Source organism: Zootoca vivipara, chromosome 7, assembly GCF_965207765.1.
Source record: "Zootoca vivipara chromosome 7, rZooViv2.hap1.1, whole genome shotgun sequence".
NCBI lineage: Eukaryota > Metazoa > Chordata > Lepidosauria > Squamata > Lacertidae > Zootoca > Zootoca vivipara.
Genome location: NC_142590.1, coordinates 94,394,266 through 94,413,656, shown reverse-complemented (window position 1 = coordinate 94,413,656; position 19,391 = coordinate 94,394,266). Strand labels below are relative to the sequence as shown.

The 19,391-nt window shown below is 51.1% G+C and overlaps 2 protein-coding genes across 4 annotated transcripts; one reads left to right on the top strand and one right to left on the bottom strand.

Annotated features, from left to right (window-relative positions):
- Positions 1 to 655: 655 nt before the first annotated feature.
- Positions 656 to 6,524, bottom strand: LOC148685206 (uncharacterized). Of its 2 annotated transcripts, XM_088673534.1 has the most exons (4): positions 6,383 to 6,524; positions 4,207 to 4,339; positions 1,708 to 1,767; positions 656 to 980 (listed from the first exon to the last, which is right to left on the bottom strand). In XM_088673534.1, exons 1-4 carry the CDS (start codon positions 6,507 to 6,509, stop codon positions 959 to 961), a joined length of 342 nt encoding a protein of 113 aa, XP_088529660.1. In that variant the 5' UTR covers positions 6,510 to 6,524; the 3' UTR covers positions 656 to 958. The 2 variants fall into 2 exon arrangements, 1 of the variants encoding a protein (XP_088529660.1); XR_015950893.1 differs by lacking the exons at positions 4,207 to 4,339; positions 6,383 to 6,524 and adding an exon at positions 3,244 to 3,432 and having other exon boundaries at positions 740 to 980.
- On the top strand, positions 2,695 to 19,353 carry LOC118088340 (uncharacterized). 2 transcript variants are annotated; one of them, XM_035121884.3, is made up of 5 exons: positions 2,695 to 2,825; positions 15,465 to 15,599; positions 16,502 to 16,636; positions 17,904 to 18,038; positions 19,191 to 19,353. In XM_035121884.3, exons 1-5 carry the CDS (start codon positions 2,759 to 2,761, stop codon positions 19,193 to 19,195), a joined length of 477 nt encoding a protein of 158 aa, XP_034977775.2. In that variant the 5' UTR covers positions 2,695 to 2,758; the 3' UTR covers positions 19,196 to 19,353. The 2 variants fall into 2 exon arrangements, with proteins under 2 accessions (XP_034977775.2, XP_088529664.1); XM_088673538.1 differs by lacking the exon at positions 2,695 to 2,825 and adding an exon at positions 9,311 to 9,656.
- Positions 19,354 to 19,391: the final 38 nt, after the last annotated feature.

Here is a 19,391-nt window from a genome sequence, read left to right as displayed (position 1 = left end):
CTGCCCATTGAAAGGGGACCCAGCCACCGTGGCCTGGCCTGGGCAAAGTCCCAGGGGCCAGCGACAGAGGCCTTCCCTCATGCCTTCTTTCCTCACAGTCCAGCCTAGCAGCATAACTGAGGTGAAAGAGGGTCATAGGATCAGAGAAGTGTAGAGTTGGAAGGGACCCTGTGGGTCATCCAGTCCAACCCCCTGCAATGCAGGAATATGCAATGAAGGACCCCCTCCCCCAGCATCTTAATCCTTCCGCTGTTGACTTTGGGGAAGAAGCCTCCGCCTGCTTGCAGATTGGCTCTGGGGAAATCCCCTTTCCAGCTCCTCCTCCACCATCTGACTCAGACGAAATCCCTTTCCTCCTAAGTAGCCCCTTTGGGGCCAAGAAGGATCAGTGAGGTGTCTGTGGCTTCTATGTCACCATCACTCTTTACAAAGGCACTGACTGATTCACAGAGCAAAGCCCAGCAGAGTGGAGGGCTGAGCCCTTGGCCCGTCAGGGCTCTGGAGAAGATTCCGTTCTGCCCCGCTTTGCAGTGATCTGGGCTGTGGTTTAGGTGAACCCTGCGCGACCCACTTTTGCAGAACTGGGTTTGGCAGCGCAAGGTCTCTCAGAGACGGAGAGGAGATAGGAGAGCTATCATTTCTCAACTCATTTCTATGCTGTTTGGAGGGATTTATTTTCTTACATATCAAATTCAGATACGCAAAACTCCCAGCAAATCACGAAATTGGGCTTCCATTATGTGTTTTGCTGCTTTTATTTTCCTGCAATTTGTGCCTTCTATTTACTTTTAAAAGAAAATAAAACTTCACAGATTTGGGGTTGATGATTATCCGCAAAACTCAAGGTGAGGTGAGGTAAGGCTTGGCAGCTGGAGCAGAGGCAGGAGAGGGCCGGTTTGGTTGCTGGCAGCGGCCCCCAGCTTAGCAGGAATGTTTTGGGTCCCTCTACGCCATACCGTCAATAAGTATCAGCCCGAAGTCTGTAGAGGGAGATGGAAGATGGGTCAGTATGGAAGCAGGATTGGGCCAGGAAGCACTGACACCCCACCCCATGGTTCCCCTTTTCTTCATGCCCCCTGTTTTCATTTAAAGTAAACAACTCCTTTTCCCATGGAAGAAATTTCAGTTTGCAATGTTAATCTTGCTTTCTAGAGAGCACTTTCCTCAAAAAGAGATGGAAATTAATCCACTAATTCCTAACACATAGAATTCCCTTGTCCGTTTAAATCGTTCTTATCACAAACCATAAATCAATTTTTTTGTTCCGAATCTAGCCCTTTAAACATCACCTTTCCTTCTTTTCTCATTAAAATGTGGATTTTTGCTGACAGGCGCAGAAACCCTTTTGGACCGTAAACTATTCTTCCCACAAACTTGAGTCTAGCTACCGGTATCATCAAACGCCACTTGCTATCTCAGTTGGCGGACAGCTGACGAAAGAGGATCAGTCTGCCATCTTCCCTCCCCCAGAAGTCAGGCGGCTGCCAGTCTTGTGGTCCCATGGCGAGTGGGACAGGGAGCCTGGCAGGCTTGTGGGCCTTGAGGGGCTGGCGGAAGGGGCACAGAGCTGCCCGAACATCCCTCCCCCCTCTGGCTCCCAAGAAGGTCAGGCGGAGCTGAGCCACTCGCCATTCAAGGTCAATCAAACCATTAAGGTCTAGGTCGCAATCCGCCATGACCTCCGCAATATCTCTTCAGTGGTGGTACCTGGAGAACGCTTGGTTGAATGTCTCCAGCTCCTCAGCATCCAGGACGCCATCATGATTCCTGTTTGAGGGGAGGAAAGTGATGAGCTGGGAAACACTGAGATCTTCCAGACCTAAACCTTCCACCGCAGCCTGATCAGAGCTAGGTCACCCCACTGGGAGCAGCTGTGGGGACGTGGTTTCCGTGGCCAGGGGGCTGTGGCTTCCCTGATCTCCACATTTAAGGCTGGGAATTTGCACCTGCTTCTCCTAGAATTGTGCCTTCTCAGAATTGGGAATGGTTTTTAAAAAGGTCCCTTTGGCTCTGTCTGAAGCAAGAGGGTCTTCTGTGTGGGGAGCATGGAGGAGAAATGCTCTTGGGTTCTCTGAGGAGGAACTACGAGGGTGGCCATATTTCTGGACAGAGAGAGTTGTTGATTTCTTCTCTCTCTCTTTTGTTGTTGAGGTGGTTGCTTTTCTTTTGGACCAAAGGGTGTTTTTTGGGAAAAGCTCCAAAAAATAATAATGAGAGAGTTCTAAAGCTTTTTTGACATTTTCAGCACGTCACACCCCCATTGCCCCCCCCCCAGGTTTTCCCAAACATTTCGCCGATTGCCGAAAATCCCCCACCCCAATGCCATTTTCCAGGGCCGATTCCAGGATATGTCTGGGAAACCCCAGGCGTATGGCAGCCCCAGGAACTATTCAACAGCTGCTTTGCCTCTGTCTTTACTTAAAAGGGTGAAGAAGAGTCTGGAAACCAAGCCTTATGAGGAACGGTTGAAGGAGCTACTTTTAGCGTGGTAAAAAGGAGTCTGAGAAGAGATATGATAGCTATCTTCAAATATCCCAAGGGCTGTCACATGGAAGAGGGAACAAGCTTGTTTTCTTCTGCTCTGGAGGGTGGGACTCGAACCAAAGGCTTCAAGTTACAAGAAAGGAGATTCTGACCAACTAAACGTTAGGAAGAACTTTAGGGTGCTTTAAGATGAGTTTCCTGCATTGCAGGGGGGTGGACTAGATGACCCTTGGGGCCGCTTCCAACTCTAAGATTCTATGAAATTCAGCTGCAAATGATACCTCCACCACCAGCAGCAGAAATCCAGGTGAAAGAGGAGAAGGGACAGAATTTGCCTCCAGGTAACTGCAGAAGAGGAAGTTGGCAGGGAACTGTAGATCACTCTCTGAATGGGAGTCATGGGCGTACCCAGCATGGGGCAGGGGGGGCAGCTGCCCACCAGAAGCAATTTTTTTTTAAAAATCATCCTGCTTCACGGTGGCTGCAGCTGAGCTGGAGACGCATCGGGGTCCCGCAAGAAGAGCCTGAAGCGGCTCAGCATGGCGCAGCGGTGTCGCTAGGCTTCTGGCTGCCCGGGGCGGCAAATCAGCAGGCACCCCGCCGGGGGGCGGGGTGTCCGCCGCACGCATAAAGGCTAGCGACGCTGCTGGGAGGAAGGGACCGTTTCTCCCTCCCCTCCTCGAGCTCCAGCGTGAGGGCAGCGCAGGAGCCGCGTCCCTAACCAGCCCAGCCCAGCCCAGCCCCAACGACACCACTTACTGCTCCTGCGGGCCGCGGCCCAATGGCGTGCCCAACCCCGCTGGCCCCGACTCCGAGGGCTGCACACGGGCTGCTCCTGGCGGCTGCAACAATAGCCCACGGCGGTGCAGCACCTCAGCAGCCCCCGGTTCGGCGCGCCCTCGGCACGCGCAGCAGATGTCCCCACCGCTTCTGCTTGGGCTGCAGCAGGAGCTGCGGAAAGGGGAGGGGGCTTCGCAGCAGGAGGTGGAGAAGGCAGAGGGGCTCTAAGCCGCAGAGCCAGGCCTTGCCCCCGGGGAGGGATGGAGGGCGGACCTCAGCTCGCACCCCTGCCGGGTCTGTGGGAAGCGGAGGCAACTCGAGTGCGCAGCTGCTTGGCTGCTCGGCCAGCCCTCCCTCTCTCCCTCCCTCCCTCCTCCTCCTCCTCCTCCTCGGGCAGGGCAGCCGTCGGTGGAGGTGGTGAGGGGGCGCTGCACTGCCCCCCACAAAGTGGAGCCCGGCCCCCCGCCCCCTATTGCGACGCCCCTGACCGCAAACATGCGCTCTCCCCCAGGGCGGCGCCCAGGATGAAACTTCTTCCTGAAGTCAGTTTCACCTGGGCTCCGTAGCCCCGCCCACGTCCCCACTTTGTGGCCCCTCCCCTCCTGTGCCTTGGCTCCGCCCCTGAACGACCATGGCTTGCCCCCCCTAGTTTTGATCCTGGGTAAGCCCCTGATGGGAGTGCTGGCACTGAGAAGAGATGATGGTGAAATGGGCCGGGGGGGGGGAGGAATCTTCACTTTAAGGTGCCTATCAAAGCTTTTGGCAGAGAATGTGTGTGTGTGTGTGTGTGTGTGTGTGTGTGTGAGAGAGAGAGAGAGAGAGAGAGAGAGAGAGAGAGAGAGAGAGAGAGAGAGAGAGATCTAAACTTTGTTTCAGCTGTTCAGCTGGCAAATTAATTCCACTCCAGATGGGAAGGGGTGCTGCCCCTCCGTCTAGCTTCACCTGTCAAATAGAAGAAGTACTAGCGGATCCAAGTCCAGATCGAAGTCCTCATCGGAGTTGTCATCAGTGGGCAGGTCAATCTTGCGTTTTTCCCGCTGCAAGAGCTCTGCGGTTCCTTTGACTGCAGGGAAGACTTCAGACCAAGGGTTAGGGCTGTCCTCTCCATCCTCACAACTAGTCTTGCCTCCCACCCCCTTCTGCCCCTGCAGAGATGCTTCTTTATGTGGGAATTGTATTGCATGTGGGTGTGCATTTTTTTGATGTTTCATTTATTGTTTATGGCTAATTTTGCTGTGTTGCTGTTAATGTAGTTTTTTCATGTTGTAAGCTGCCTTGAGCATAGTTTGAACTGTGGAAAGGTGTCATACAAATAAAATTATAGTTACAGGTAGGTAGCTGTGTTGGTCTGCCTTCCAGTAGCAGCTTAGAGACCAACTAAGTTTGTCATTGGTATGAGCTTTTGTGTGCATGCACACTTCTTCAGTTACCTCAGGTTGACTCTGGGGTTGCGGCGCTCATCTCGCTTTACTGGCCGACGTTTGTCCGTGGACAGTTTTTTTGGGGTCATGTGGCTAGAGAAGGGGCAGAGAAGACAGATGGTACCTTGGTTCTCGAACTTAATCTGTTCTGGGAGTTTGTTCCATGTTGTTCGAAAACCAAGGCACAGCTTCCGATTGGCTGCTGGAGGTTCCTGCACTCAATTGGAAGCCGCAGAAGCCGCTTTAGATGTTCAGCTTCCGAAAAACGGAACACTTACTTCTGGGTTTGTGGTGTTTGGGAGTCGATTTGTTCGACAACTAAGCCGCTCGGGAACCAAGGTACCACTGTATTATTCTAGAAGCCAGTACAGTGGAACCTCGGTTTATGAACACCTCGGTTTATGAATTTTCGGTTTATGAACACCGTGGACCCATCTGGAACGGATTAATTCATTTTCCATTACTTTCAATGGGAAAGTTCGCTTCGGTTTATGAACACTTCAGTTTATGAACAGACTTCCGGAACCAATTACACCCATGCTTCAGTTTATGAACGCTTCAGTTTAAGTACTCCGCGGACCCGTCTGGAACGGATTAATCCACTTTCCATTACTTTCAATGGAAAAGTTCGCTTCAGTTTATGAACGCTTCAGTTTAAGTACTCTGGAACGGATTAATCCACTTTCCATTACTTTCAATGGAAAAGTTCGCTTCAGTTTATGAACGCTTCAGTTTATGAACAGACTTCCGGAACCAATTGTGTTCATAAACCGAGGTACCACTGTAGAAGCCCAGTAGAAAAAGCTTCTCTTAAAGCTTCATGTTTAAGCACACTGGATCTCCTCCTCCTCTCTGCTAGGAAATTTGATGTCCCTCTGCCTACCTGGAGGGCAGCCCCATGGCACCATTAGACGAGCAAGGATTTTGCCTGCAGTCTACTGAGCCCAGAGCAAACCAAGAAAACACGTTGTTTTAAAAATTCAAAAGGATTCCCCTCTTTTCTGCACTGCCCCCCTCCCCCTGAGCTGAAGAGGGTGGCGGATGCACAACAGTCTCCCAGTATATTTTGCTGGAGTATGGAAGCCCCACGCTCCCCCTAATCCTTTCAAAGCATCATGATTCTGCTGATGAAAGTGCAGGATCTGGGCATCCGTGACTCCTTTGTCTTTTGCTCCAAAGAGTTTGACATTGTCTACTATGCCTGAATGTGGGCTGGGCCTTGGCTTCTTCTAATTTGGGAGCTGCGTTGGATTTCAACACCTAGCCACCCCCTTTCAAAGGCTGTGTGAATCATTGCTTGGCTTCCTGAACCTTCCCTTTCCCCCACAAGACATGGCATGGCAAGACACTTGGGCGCAGGATCCTCTGGAAGTAAGAGGGTGCAGGAGTTGGCTTCTCTCTTCCAGGAGGCTGCAGCCCATCAGACATTGTCCTTCAGAGGCCTCTGCCGCCACCAACTGCAGCACCCTCCACCTTCCTCAAGCTCAGGGATGGGCTGAGATATGCAGGGGCTGGTTTGGTTTTCACTGGAGCCTTGAGGTCCACTGGCTGAAGCCAGGTGCACAGCAGCTGCTCAGGGCAGGGGTGTCTACTTAGACTCCCATCCGTGAAGAAGGCAGGGCATAAATACCCTAAACTGACTCCCCGACTCCATGCCTTCCTGATTCTTTGCCCCGCCAAGCAACCCCCAAACTTACATAGCATGGATTGCAGCAGAGCCCAGAGGATGAGCGAGGGACCCATCGCAGAGAAGAAGGAGAACCTGGTGGACCTCATGCTGGGAGGGTGCTCTGAATGGTGCTCAAGGCTCCGATTGGCAGCCATATGTACTCCTCCCTCCCTCCCTCCTCCCTCTCCCCCGCCTCTCCTGGGTTGGGCTGGGACAGAAGCCAAGCGGATTTGAGTGTGTGGGAGCAGCTGGCTCCTGGTCCAGATAATTTCCCTGTGACAATCAATAAAAAAGAACATAAGAGGCACGCACCCGCCGGATCTAGCCAATGGCCACCCAGTCCAGCATCCTCTTCTCAAAGTGGCCAACTAGCATCTGGGCAGAAGAGCAATACTCTCCCCTGCTGTGTTTTCCAGCCCCTGGTATTCCAAAACATTGCTGCCCCCAACTGTGGAAGCAGAGCATAGATGTTGTGGTTAGTAGCCCATTGGTCACCCTCCAGCAACAGGAATCAGAAAGCAGCCCTTATAGAAGCACAGAATCATGGAATTGTAGAAGATAGTTTATATGTAGGTATAGGACGATGCAACGGCTCTTTAGAAGTGTTCGTCCATTGTCTATTTCTGCCAACGGGGTTTCTTTTACTTTATTCTTCTTTAAATACTCTTCAAAAATTTCCAATTCCTTGTTTACTTTTTGTTTCGTTTGACCTCTTATTCTACCAGTTGTTTTTGCCAGTTGTATGTATTCTATCATTAAGGCTTGCCAGTCTGTGGTATTTGGTGCTACCCTGTTCTTCCTATTTCTCGCTATTAATATTCTGCCCGCAGTTTTTCCATACATAAGTAATGCTACTTTGGTTTTCTCCATTTCTTTTGGCATTATACTCAAAAGGATTATCTCTGGCCTTTTAGGAAATGTACATTTTAATATATATTTTTAGTTCTTCATATATGTTGTTCCAAAACACCCCCACCTCTATGCAGCTCCACCACATGTGCATATATGTACCTTTTTCTTTCCCACACCTCCAGCACATGTGCGACCTGTTTTTATAGATTTTAGCCAGTTTGTCCGGCGTTTGGTGCCATCTATACATCATCTTAAGGATTTTTTCTCTTAATGTATAGCATAAGGTGAATTTTATATCCTTTTGCCAGAGTTTTTCCCATTGTTCTATTAAAATATTGTATCCCAGGTCCCAGGTACAAGACTGTACCTTGTAAAATAAATTATTAGATATCAATTGGAATAAAAACAAACAATACATATACCACTGTGCAAAATATAAAGGAAATAACTTAAAAACCAGCAAGTTTAATTGGAAGTCAGTATAGAATCTGGCGAAGAAAAAATGAAGATGAAAGTCTTTTTTAAGATTAGTGTGGATATATTTGTGTGTCTAGGTGAAGAGTCGTGTGTTTGGTGGTGGGAATCAAGTAGGTATGTATGAGTTAGTCGTGTAGGTATGTATGAATAAGTTAAGTGTAAGTAGGGTGAGTATTAATGTCTGTAAATGCGAAGTTGTGAAATTGTTTTTTCTTTTGTTTTTCTTGTTTTAAATAATATATATATATATAAGTGTTAGTCCATTGGTATACACAATCTTGTTCATAGTCCTTGCGATCCCATTCAAATTTTCTTATCTTTTCGGATTTAATTTTTTCCTCATAGATTTTCAATTCAGCTTCCATTTTGCTGAATTGTAAATTAAAGCTTCCAGAGTTAAATTTATTGTGCAGGTTGTCGGTAATTTTACTCACTTCTTGTTCCAAGCAATTGGTTTCCTTAACGGCATATTCCGTAATTAATGTCATCAAGTCGAAGGAGCAGCAGTTTAGAATAGATATCCACTTATGTTTAACTTCTTCATCTTGTTGAAACAAAGTAGGTGTTTTTGGGATACGTAAACCCCTAGGTACTCTCTGTACTTGGTAGCGTGTAAGTTGTATCTTGTATTTCTTTTCATGGTATTTAACAGACTGTTCCAATCATTATCGGGTCACTGATAAGAGACGGTAAAGAACCAAAAATCTGTTCTCTATCCTGGGTGGTGTAGGAGAAAGTATCCAACCATTTGGCCATAGCTACGGGTGATACCTAAAGAAGTTGGAGTCCTTGATTGAAGCTTGCATGAAAATGGTAGGAAGGCAAGAACTCTGGCCACAAAAGTAAAATTGTATTGGACTAATAGTTCAATTTTAATTCAAATTATGAAATTTGTAAGAATGCATTATAGATGGGTTTTTATTTGGGCTTAGAATGACGGTTATGCTGACCTCTGACCATGTAGCCAGAAGGCATTTCAGTGGCAATTATTTATCCCTGTGGTATATTGTGGTGTTGTTGCTGCAGAGATTAAAACATGGAGCCATAAATCCATCCTTTTTAAAGGTTGGCGATGGTATCTTTTGCTTGCTCTTCTTATACAAGTGCCTTAAGGAGTTGTAAATTCTCTTCGGTTACTTTTGGCATGGATGTATTTGCAAATACTTGCTCTGTATCTGTGACGGTTGGATGTTGTATTTAAAAAACAAAGAAGAAAAAAGATAAATAAAAGTAACTAAATAAATAAGTAGATTTTTTAAAGGGGAAAAAGTAGTAGTAATAATGATTTTAAAAAATTCCAGTGGTGATACAAGTTGTAGTGCGAGGTGAAAGACCACCAAAAGGAAAGAAAAATAAAATAAAAGGGGGGGATTCACAATTGAAAGTGGATGAGGTGATATACGTATATAGGTATGTAATGTTTAAAGGGACACGGGTGGCGTAGTGGGTTAAACCACAGGGCCTAGGTCCTAGGACTTGCCGATCAGAAGGTCGGCGGTTCGAATCCCCACAACAGGGTGAGCTCCCGTTGTTCGGTCCCAGTTCCTGCCCACCTAGCAGTTCAAAAGCACGTCAAAGTGCAAGTAGATAAATAGGTACCAGCGGGAAGGTAAACGGCGTTTCCGTGCGCTGCTCTGGTTCGCCAGAAGCGGCTTAGTCATCCTGGCCACATGACCCAGAAGCTGTACGCCAGCTCCCTCGGCCAAGAACACGAGATGAGCGTCACAACCCCAGAGTCGTCCGTGACTGGACCTAATGGTCACTGGTCCCTTTAACTTTATGTAATGTTTATTTCTTTGTTTTCTCTGTCAGGAAAGAGGCAAGGCAGGGCCCTTCAGGCTCCCAGTAGGTCAGTCCAAAAGGTGCATATTACTCTGGTCCTACAACCGCTGCTGCACATTGGGTCAATATCTTCATCAAGCGAGCCATTGTGACCCCAAGGTCTAGTTCCTGATCAACCACCATGAATTCATGTATGACTCCTGGTCCTCTGAAGGTCGGGGAGAGGCAGGGGTTGGGTGGCAGCACCTGCCTGGGTGACAAACGCCATCTAGGGGGCTGGGCTTGTTTTGCAGTTTCCCCTCTTTCCCCCACCCCTGTTAGGCATTTAAAAGAAACATGTTGCAACCCACTTTGGAGGCCACTCACCTGTAAAGGGATCGAGTTGTCACGGCTAAAAATTGGCCGCTGTTTCTTTAATGCTAAAAGAACTAAGTCAGCATGAGTCAGTGGCCTACAATGACTCATGCAACTTCTCACCTAATTGTACCTGTATATATAGAGTGGTCAAAGTTAGTTTGTTGGGTCGGTTGGTAGCTTGGTGTTGGTCGTGGTTGGAGGAATTATTCTGCAAAGTTTGGTTTTTTCCTCAAGGACTCTTTGTTCCAACTTGGGTCCAAGGACTAGGCAAAGGAGGTCAGAACCTTTGCTATATTTTTTCAAAACACTGACACGAGTCTCTGCTAAGCAAGCGACCTTTTTGTGCACTGAAGGAGAGGTGACTCGATTACCCTTGCAGGTTTATTACCTTAACATCGGTTTTAGGAAAAACTATCTGAAATGTACTCGGAGTCGAGAGTGAATTTCATGCTCTTTATTCAGCTCATAGTCATCAAGGAGAAGAGGAGAAGAAGAATGGCTCTTTTCCCAAAACCATCTGCTTATATACATTATTTACACAATGGGCCTTGCGTGATTGGCTACTTCAGGGCTACACCTGTGGGCCAATTATATTGTGGATTGACTTCTGCCTGCAGCCTGATTGGCTGCTCCTACAGGCCAATCAGGTAGCAGATTCACTTCTGCCAGCCGCCTGATTGGCTGCTCCAGCAGGCCAATCAGGTTGCGGATTCACTTCCACCTGGAGTTGGATTGGGTAGCTCCCGCTGATTCTGAATCCTATTGTTCTAGGATTCAGCTCAGTACATAACACCCCTCCCCTCTAAGTTCCAGTCCTGCCCGGGAAGTTGCATTCGTAGTCCCCAAGGTCTGCTGGCCGCCTCCGTGTGCGTTGTGGCCTGGGGTGTTCCTTGGTCAGGGGTTCTGGTTCTGGCTCGTGTTCCGAGGCTGCTGGCTGTGCCGGGGCTGTCTGGTCTGGCGCCACTGAACCACTAGGTTGTGGCTCTGGTTCCGGTGTCCTTCCAGCCTCGGGGCGCCCCTCTGTGCCTACTGCTTCTGCTTCCCCTGTCCACCCCTCTCGCTCTACAAGCCTCACTGCCCTGCTGTCCCCTTGGGACCCCTCTGTCCCGCTCTCCTCCCGGGTTCCTCCTGGGAATCGTCGCCGTAGCTGGTCGCAGTGGCGGCGCCAACATTGCCCCCCTTCCGTTAGTACCTCGTACGACATGGGACCGGTCACCTTGGTGACTGTGGCGGGTACCCATGCTGGGCCTGCCCCAAAATTCTTTGCGTACACTGCGTCCTGGGCCACAAATGTCCGGGGGTTCCTGCCTTTCCCCACCACTACCTCATCCTGAGCTCTGTCGGGGTGAAGTCGGTCCAGTCTAGTTGCAAGGCGCCGGCCCATTAGTAGTTCAGCTGGGCTCCGGCCCGTCGTTGTGCTTGGGGTGCTGTGCTGTGCTAGAAGAAATGCGGCAAGGCGGTATTCCCAGTCCCCTTGTGTCATGCGGCGGAGGCTGTCCTTGGTGGTCCGCACCATGCGCTCCGCTTGGCCATTGGTGGCAGGGTGGAATGGTGCTGAGCGGATGTGGCGGATGGCGTTCTGCGCTGTGAAGGTCTGGAACTCCTCTGACGTGAATGCGGTTCCATTGTCCGAGACGAGGGTGTCAGGGAGCCCGTGGGTTGCAAAAAGCTTACGTAGTACCCGGATGGCTGCCGCCGTAGAAGTGGACGATACCAGTGCGACCTCCAGCCATTTGGTGTAGGAATCCACCACTATGAAGAATGTTTTTCCCTGGAAGGGGCCAGCGAAGTCCACGTGCAAGCGTGACCATGGATGTCGGGCGGACTCCCAGGGCTGGACTGGGGCCCTTGGGGGATCCGGGCGGGATTCTTGGCAGGTCTGGCAGTGTTGGACCCAGGCCTCTATCTCTCTGTCAATCCCCGGCCACCACACATAACTCCTGGCAAGGGCCTTCATCCTCACTACCCCTGGGTGTGTCTCGTGTAGGGCTGTGAGGACCCTTTTGCGGAGGGGCTGGGGAACAACAACCCTGCTTCCCCATAACAGGCACCCCTTGTGGGCCGACAGTTCATGTTTGCGGTTTGTGTAGCCAGCGAATTCTGGCCCGGGGCTGCTGCTGGGCCATCCTCGCCACACCCAGTCCAGGACCCGGGAGATGACCCTATCTTTTGTGGAATGGTGCGCAACTTCTTGTGCCTGAATGGGTCGGTCGGGAAGCAGCTCCAGGGTCATAACCTCTTGCGCAGGCGCTGGGTCAGGTCCTGTTTCTGGTAGTGGTAGCCTGCTGAGGGCGTCTGCGTGGCCCATCGCCTTCCCAGGGCGGTGGATTAGTGCATACTGGTAGCCGGCAAGGAAAATTGACCACCTGAGGACACGTGGAGACAATACTTGGGGGGTCTGCTTCTCGGGGGCAAACAGGCCAAGCAACGGCTTGTGGTCAGTCACTATGGTAAAGGGCCGCCCGTACAAGAAATCATGGAATTTTTTTACGCCCTTCACGATTGCCAGACCCTCCTTGTCAATCTGTGAGTAGTTTCGTTCGGCTGCAGCAAGCGTCTGGGAGAAGTATGCCACCGGCACCTCTCTTCCATCCGGGAGTTGGTGTCCCAGGACAGCGCCGATGCCATAGGGAGAGGCGTCGCATGCCAGCACCACTGGCAGCCTCTCGTCGAAGTGTGCCAAGACCGAGTTCGAGACGAGCAAGTCCTTGACTGCCTGGAATGCGGCCCTTTGTCGCTGGCCCCACACCCAAGGGGCCCTTTTATCTAGGAGTCTGTGTAGGGGCTCCGCTACCGCTGCCTTATGGGGAAGGAAGGCATGGTAAAAGTTCAATAGTCCCAAGAATGACTGAAGTTCGGGCTTGCTCTTGGGCGCTGGGGCCTCACAAATGGCCCGTACCTTGTCACCGGTTGGATGGACCCCTTCTGCGTCTACCTTAAATCCCAGAAAGTCCACCTGCGGCACTCCCAGTAAACACTTTTCCCGCTTCACCTTGAGGCCCGCCGTCTGGAAACGGTGCAGGACGGAGCGGAGGCGGTCCTCAAATTCTTCTGGTGTGGGCCCGGCGATCAGTACATCATCGAAGAAGGGGGTGACGCCAGGAATCCCTTTAAGGAGAGAGTCCATTAGATTCTGGAATATGCCTGGTGCCACGCTAACGCCAAATTGCAGCCGCTTTACTCTGAATGCCCCTCTGTGCGTCACAATCGTCTGAGCCTCTGCTGTGGCTTCGTCCACAGGCAACTGTTGATACGCTTGGGCCAAGTCCAGTTTGCCAAAGATTTTTGACCCAGCCAGGGTGGCGAGGACATGGCTGACCACTGGCACTGGGTATGCATGGGCCGTGAGAGCCTTGTTTATGGTGCATTTGTAGTCTGCACAGATGCGGACCGAACCGTTAGGCTTGACGGGTGTGACAATTGGAGTTTCCCAGGGGGCGTTGGGCACCGGCTCCAGCACTCCTTGCTCCACGAGCCGGTCCAATTCCTCGTCTATGCGGGGTTTCAGGGCGAACGGGACCCGGCGGGCCTTGTGCCTGATGGGTCGTACAGCGGGGTCTAGCTGTAGGGCAATGGGGGGTCCTGTATATCGTCCCAATGCCCCATCGAAAACCCCTGGAAACTCTTTGCATATGGCGTCCACGTCCACTTGTAAGCTAGTGCGGTTCACCCCAGTAACGGCTAGCCCCAGAGGTCCAAACCATGCCAGTCCCAGTAAGCTAACGTAGGGGCCCTTAACTACCAGCAAGTCCAATTGTTGCTTTCGCCCTCGATATTGCACCCTGAAGGTCCCCACCCCCATTGTAGGGACCTTACGTTTCTGGAAGTCCCGGAGGGTGAATGGGGCCGGCCTTAGTTTGGGACCCCCATTGGGGCACAGTTCCCTTAATGTTCGGGCCGAGATTATGGATAGAGTTGAACCCGTGTCCAGCTCCATGCGGCATGGGGCTCCCTCTATCTGTACCTCTATATAAATTTTCTCTGTGCTGGGATGGGGTAACTGGAATACCTGGTAGTCCGTGATCTCCGTCGAGTTGCCTTGGTGCATGGTGCCGTGTGACCTGGGGCTCCTGGGTCGGTCATCTGATGCTTGTCGACGGGTGAGTCGAGCCCGACACACCCGGGCGATGTGTCCCAATTTTCGGCACTGCCTGCACTCTGCGTTGCGGAATCGACAGGTCCTCCTCTCGTGGTTCTCCCCGCAGCTTGCACAGTTCCCTCCTTCTCGTCGAGGCTGCTGTGGTGTGTGTGCTGCTTGAGTGCGCCGCTGTACTCGGTGTACTTCCTCCCTGTCAGATTCGGATTCGTCGGTGAGGTCTTCGTGGTAGACCCTCGGTTGGGATGGCGGGGCCGGTCGTGCCTCTTGCGTTGACCTCTCGGCGGCTTCGGTTGCCAGGGCTTCCTCCAGAGCAATCTGGAACGTGAGGTCTTTTTTTGCGTAGAGGCGTCGTTGCAACATCTCGTCCCTCAGGCCACCGACGAGGCGGTCACGAAGCATGTTCTCCAACTCTGAGAAGTTGCATAGCCGGGCGGCTTGGCGGAGGGAGGTCACAAACCCAGTTATGGTTTCCCCCGGGGCTTGCCGCTTTGCGTAGAAGGCATTTCGGCAAGCTACCACCGAGGGCTGTGGTGAGAAGTGCTCCTTCAGCCGTTCCATTATTGTTTTGTAAGAGACGGTAGCGACATCTCTAGGTGCAAGGAGAGCCCGGGCGATTTCAAACGTCTCCTCTCCACAGACGCTGAAGAATGTCGCCCTCTTCATGGCATCGTTGGTGACTTCTTTCGCTTGCAGGAGGAAGTTGAAACGGGCGGCGTACCCTTCCCAGTCTCCTGATGCTGGTTTGAATGGCGAGAAGCTGCTGTCGGTTGCCATTCTGGGTTCCTTGGGTCCTGGAGCTGAAGCCTGGATGCACGGTGCGATGCAGCGGTGCAGCAGGTGGCGGTGCTGCGGTGCAGTGCGTGGTGGCGGTCAGCTCAGCAGGATCCCACCTTCGTCGCCAGTGAAATGTACTCGGAGTCGAGAGTGAATTTCATGCTCTTTATTCAGCTCATAGTCATCAAGGAGAAGAGGAGAAGAAGAATGGCTCTTTTCCCAAAACCATCTGCTTATATACATTATTTACACAATGGGCCTTGCGTGATTGGCTACTTCAGGGCTACACCTGTGGGCCAATTATATTGTGGATTGACTTCTGCCTGCAGCCTGATTGGCTGCTCCTACAGGCCAATCAGGTAGCAGATTCACTTCTGCCAGCCGCCTGATTGGCTGCTCCAGCAGGCCAATCAGGTTGCGGATTCACTTCCACCTGGAGTTGGATTGGGTAGCTCCCGCTGATTCTGAATCCTATTGTTCTAGGATTCAGCTCAGTACATAACACTATCCTTGCAGGAGGAGATGCTCACATGCTCCTCCTCTGAGAATTGCATCCTGCACATCTGTGGGCAAATTTGGGGAGGGTGTGGGGTGCACACATGGGGGGAGGCAGCCCTGTTGTACAAGTGTAACTCTTTGTGTTATGCCATTGCAGTGTTGAAAGCCAACTGTCACCTTTGTTGCTGAAGTTCCCTCTTGCCCAATCAAGGGTTGGGCACACCTCTCTCTCTCTCTCTCTCTCTGACCAAGGGTTTAAATCTTGGCCCAGATCAGCCGCAGCATCCAGACTCTTCTGCCAGTTGCAGCAGGAACAGCATCATGAAAGCCAGGCTCTTCCTCCTCTTCTTCCTCATGGGCCTCCTCACCATCTGTGTTGAGCTACCATCTGCAGCTGGACAAAGAGGTAAGGGCAGAATCCCAGGCCAGCCAGGCTTCCTCCTCCTCTGGCAGTCTTGACCATCTGCACAGCCTTCTTCTGAACCTGCTCCAACCTGTCTCCACCCTTCGTAGAGTCCACCACTTTCTGGGGAAGTCTGTTCCATTGTTGAATAACTCTTACCACCAGAAAGCTCTTCCTAATGTTGAGTGAGAATCTCCTTTCTTGTCATTTGTATCTGGAGGAGCAGCAAACCAGCTTGCTTCAACTTCCATGTGACAGCCCTCCAGATATTTGACGATGGTCCACATGTCACCGCTCAGTCTTCTCTTCTCCAGGCTAAGCATACCCAGCTCCCTCAACTGTTTCTCACAAGGCTTGGTTTCCAGCCCCTGGGTATGTTTAGCTTGGAGAAGAGAAGCCCGGCAGTTGACAAAATAGCCATCTTCAGATATCTGAAGGGCTGTCTCATAGAAGATGGAGCCAAGCTTGTTTTCTGCTGCTCCAGAGGTGGGGACCTGAAGCAATTGATTCAAATGGCAAGAAAGGAGATTCCGACTCAACTTTAGGGAGAAATTTTTGATGGTAAGAGCTGTGTGACATTTTAGGGGTGCCAGCACATATCTTAGGCTGGCCACTGAGGACTGTGTTGGTGTCTTTGTGATAGATGGATTTATCTTCCCATATGAGCTGGTTGAGCAGAAGGTGGAAAGGCTCACAGCCTCAGCCCTCCAGCAGATACAGATCCCCCATTAGGTCTTGGGATGGGGGGCTGTGTGGGGCTGCCCTGGATTCTCACAGAGGCTTGTGTTTGTTCTGGCCTGAGATCTTTATTCCAGGGGTGGACTCTCCGCTCACAGGCTTCATTGCTTGTGGAAAAGAAAGCTTCCACAGCATTGTGGTGTGGGAGTCACCATTCTCTCTTGCAGTGCGCCCTGGACGGTGTCCTCGGATTCATGGCCCTGGCACATGTGCAATCTCCTGTGAGAGTGATGAGTTTTGCGGCCCTGGGGAGAAGTGTTGTAGTACTGGCTGTGGATTTGCTTGCAAAAGAGTCATTGAAGGTGAGAGAAGCCAGCAGGTGCCAAGCCCATCGCACAGACAGGGACCTCCAGTAGAGCAGTAGCGGGAAGGAACTTAGACCCAGGAGCTTGGTGTGTTGGAAGGGAGCAGGGACTCCTCCCATTGGCCATGGGCGATGGAAGGCGGGAGGTTTCTTTCTCACAAAATGATTGGTTGGTATAGCAGCTGTGCATTTGGCCTCCTATCACAAGTTCTCCATGGACTAGAAAGTTCCTTTTCCAAGAAAGGTCACAGAACCTTTCGGCCACGTGGGCCAGATCTTTCTCTCGCCATGATCCCAAGGGCCAACGGTGACGTGTGGCTGGAACAAGCTGCCTGCTCAATCATCCGACTGTCATAGTGACATCAGGCAGATTGGGTTCTCATGTCAACTGTGCAGCACGTCCATGGCAACCGGCTGGGAAAGGTCTGCCTGCACCTGCCCTGCACCTTGATTTAGATCTGACACCAAGGGCGCAGGGTAGGTGGGCGCAACCTGGCCAAGGTGGCCTCGCAGGAAAAATGGGGAGGCTGAGCTACCTGGAGGCCCCTCGCTCCTGTTTTAAATGAGAGCCAGGGTTACAGGAGAAAACAGGTCCCAGTGGGCATTGTTAGAATCTGGATAAAATCCAGCCCACTGGGGAACAGAAGAGAGCCACCTGAACAAAATGCAGGCGAGGCTTGCATTTCTGTCCCCACCCCCATACCACTCAATCTTCTTGAGTTGTGGTTCCTGCATTGCTCACTTTTGAATTAGATGACCTTTGGAGTCCCCCCAGCTCTACAATTTTATCATATTACTACAATAAATTATAGAGACATTCCGTTTCTCCACAAAGATTATCCGTTGTCTACTCTCTTTACCACATTTGTTAGCTCGATCATGCATACAGCTTTCCATCCCTTTATATTTTAATCTTCCAAAGTCCAAATTTTCATTCCCCCCCATTGATGATGGTCTAGGGGTTGTACCCCTGTTCACTTACCCACCTACCCCCACCCAACCCCCATCCTCTTATCCAACTGCCCTCCCCTGATATTTCACCCAACCTTACACCTTACACCTTGCACCATGACACCTCACCATTACCTGTCCCCTTACACCCCATTAACCCTTAGAGCTCACCAGGCCACCCATCCTTCCCTTAGGCCCCACTGCCCTATCCTTAGAAGCATTCCTCCAGGTCCTGCCTGCACTGTTCTCCCAGCTGGAAATCAAATCCCCTGTAGAGTATCCCAGCAGGAGAGTCACTTTTTTTTCTCTTCCAGTAAGCCCTGGACGGTGTCCCCGGCCCATTGGGCTTGGGACATGCGACGAACGCTGTCCCAGCGATGGAATTTGCCCACCCGGGCAGAAGTGTTGCAGCAATGGCTGTGGCCATGCTTGCATGAGAACCGTTTTTGGTAAGAGAAGCCAGTGGGTGCCAAGCCCATCACTCAGAGCAGGACCTCCAGCAGAGCTGTGGTGGGAAGGGTTTTAGGCCAGGAGCTTGACGTGTTAGAAGGGAGAGGCAATTCCCCTCGTTGGGTAAGGAGGATGGATCAGGGGTCAGCAAACTTTTTCAGCAGGGGGCTAGTCCACTGTCCCTCAGACCTTGTGAGGGGCTGAACTATATTTTGGAAAAAAATATGAATGAATTCCTATGCCCAACAAATAACCCAGAGATGCATTTTAAATAAAAGGACACATTCTACTCATGGAAAAACATGCTGATTCCCGGACCGTCCGTGGGCCAGATTGAGAAGGCGATTGGGCCGCATCCGGCCCCCGGGTCTTAGTTTGGGGACCCCTGGGTTAGATGGTAAAACAGCTGCACACTTTGCTCCCTCTCTTGGGTTCCGCAAGGGCTAGCGGCTTGTTGTTTTATTTAATTTTTTAAAAATGAAAGCTGGGGAGATGAGCTAATGGTAACGATGAGCACCAGGTGGCCTGGGAAGCCCGGCTAATTAGAGCGCTGATAAAGCTCGTGTCTGTGTCCACAATCGCTTGGGCATAATCCGCCCCCACAATACAGCACAATTATTTTGTGTTGTTAGTTTGCATGGCTAGTTAGTAACCAACAGGCACCTGGGATGAGTGAGCTGCCTAGTTGAACTATGGCATTCATTCCCAGAAGTAGTGATGGCCACCAAGAGTTGGATGGCTTTGGAAGAGGTTTAGACAAATTCAAGCTATCAAGGGCTACTAGTCACAAGGGCGATGCTCTGTTTCCACTGCTGGAGACAGCCTGTCTCTAGATACCAGTTACTGGAGACCACAAGCAGAGAGAGAGCTGCTCTTGTGCTCAGGTCCTGCTCCTGGGCTCCCCTCCCATAATGGGCATCTGGTTTGGTCACTGTGAGGAGAGGAGGCTGGACCAGGTGGGCCACTGGCCTGATCTACGAGCTGCAGGGCTCCGCTTATGCTCTTATGGGGCCTCTAGAGGCAGCCTATCCAGATTTCTAGGTTCGTGGGGACATTTGACTGCTTTGAGAACAGCATGCTAGGCTAGGCTAGATGGCTCACTGGTCTGATCCTGCTGCCAGGCTTTTCTGAAGCTTTCTCCTCTGTCCTAGGGTAACTTGGACTCCAGCGTGGATGAGCCCCTCCGTGAGACTCCTCACCTGGAACAGGCATCACAGCTGACTTCTCTCTAACTTCCTTGGGAGCAGAAGACTCTGCAGTGGCATGAAACCTTGTATTGAATAGGCTCACCGAATAAAAATGATATGAACCTTGGTCTCAGCCATCAAGTTACTGGGGAGACAAAGGAGAGG

Coding starts and splice junctions, on each gene's coding strand:
- LOC148685206 (XM_088673534.1), bottom strand. CDS start 6,509: ATGGCTGCCAATCGGAGCCTTGAGCACCATTCAGAGCACCCTCCCAGC. Junction 4,340..6,382: donor TCTGCTGCAATCCATGCTAT/GTAAGTTTGGGG, acceptor CTTGGTCTGAAG/TCTTCCCTGCAGTCAAAGGA. Junction 981..1,707: donor TTCAACCAAGCGTTCTCCAG/GTACCACCACTG, acceptor CTCCCTCTACAG/ACTTCGGGCTGATACTTATT.
- LOC118088340 (XM_035121884.3), top strand. CDS start 2,759: ATGATACCTCCACCACCAGCAGCAGAAATCCAGGTGAAAGAGGAGAAG. Junction 2,826..15,464: donor GGGACAGAATTTGCCTCCAG/GTAACTGCAGAA, acceptor ATCTTGGCCCAG/ATCAGCCGCAGCATCCAGAC. Junction 16,637..17,903: donor TTGCAAAAGAGTCATTGAAG/GTGAGAGAAGCC, acceptor TTTCTCTTCCAG/TAAGCCCTGGACGGTGTCCC.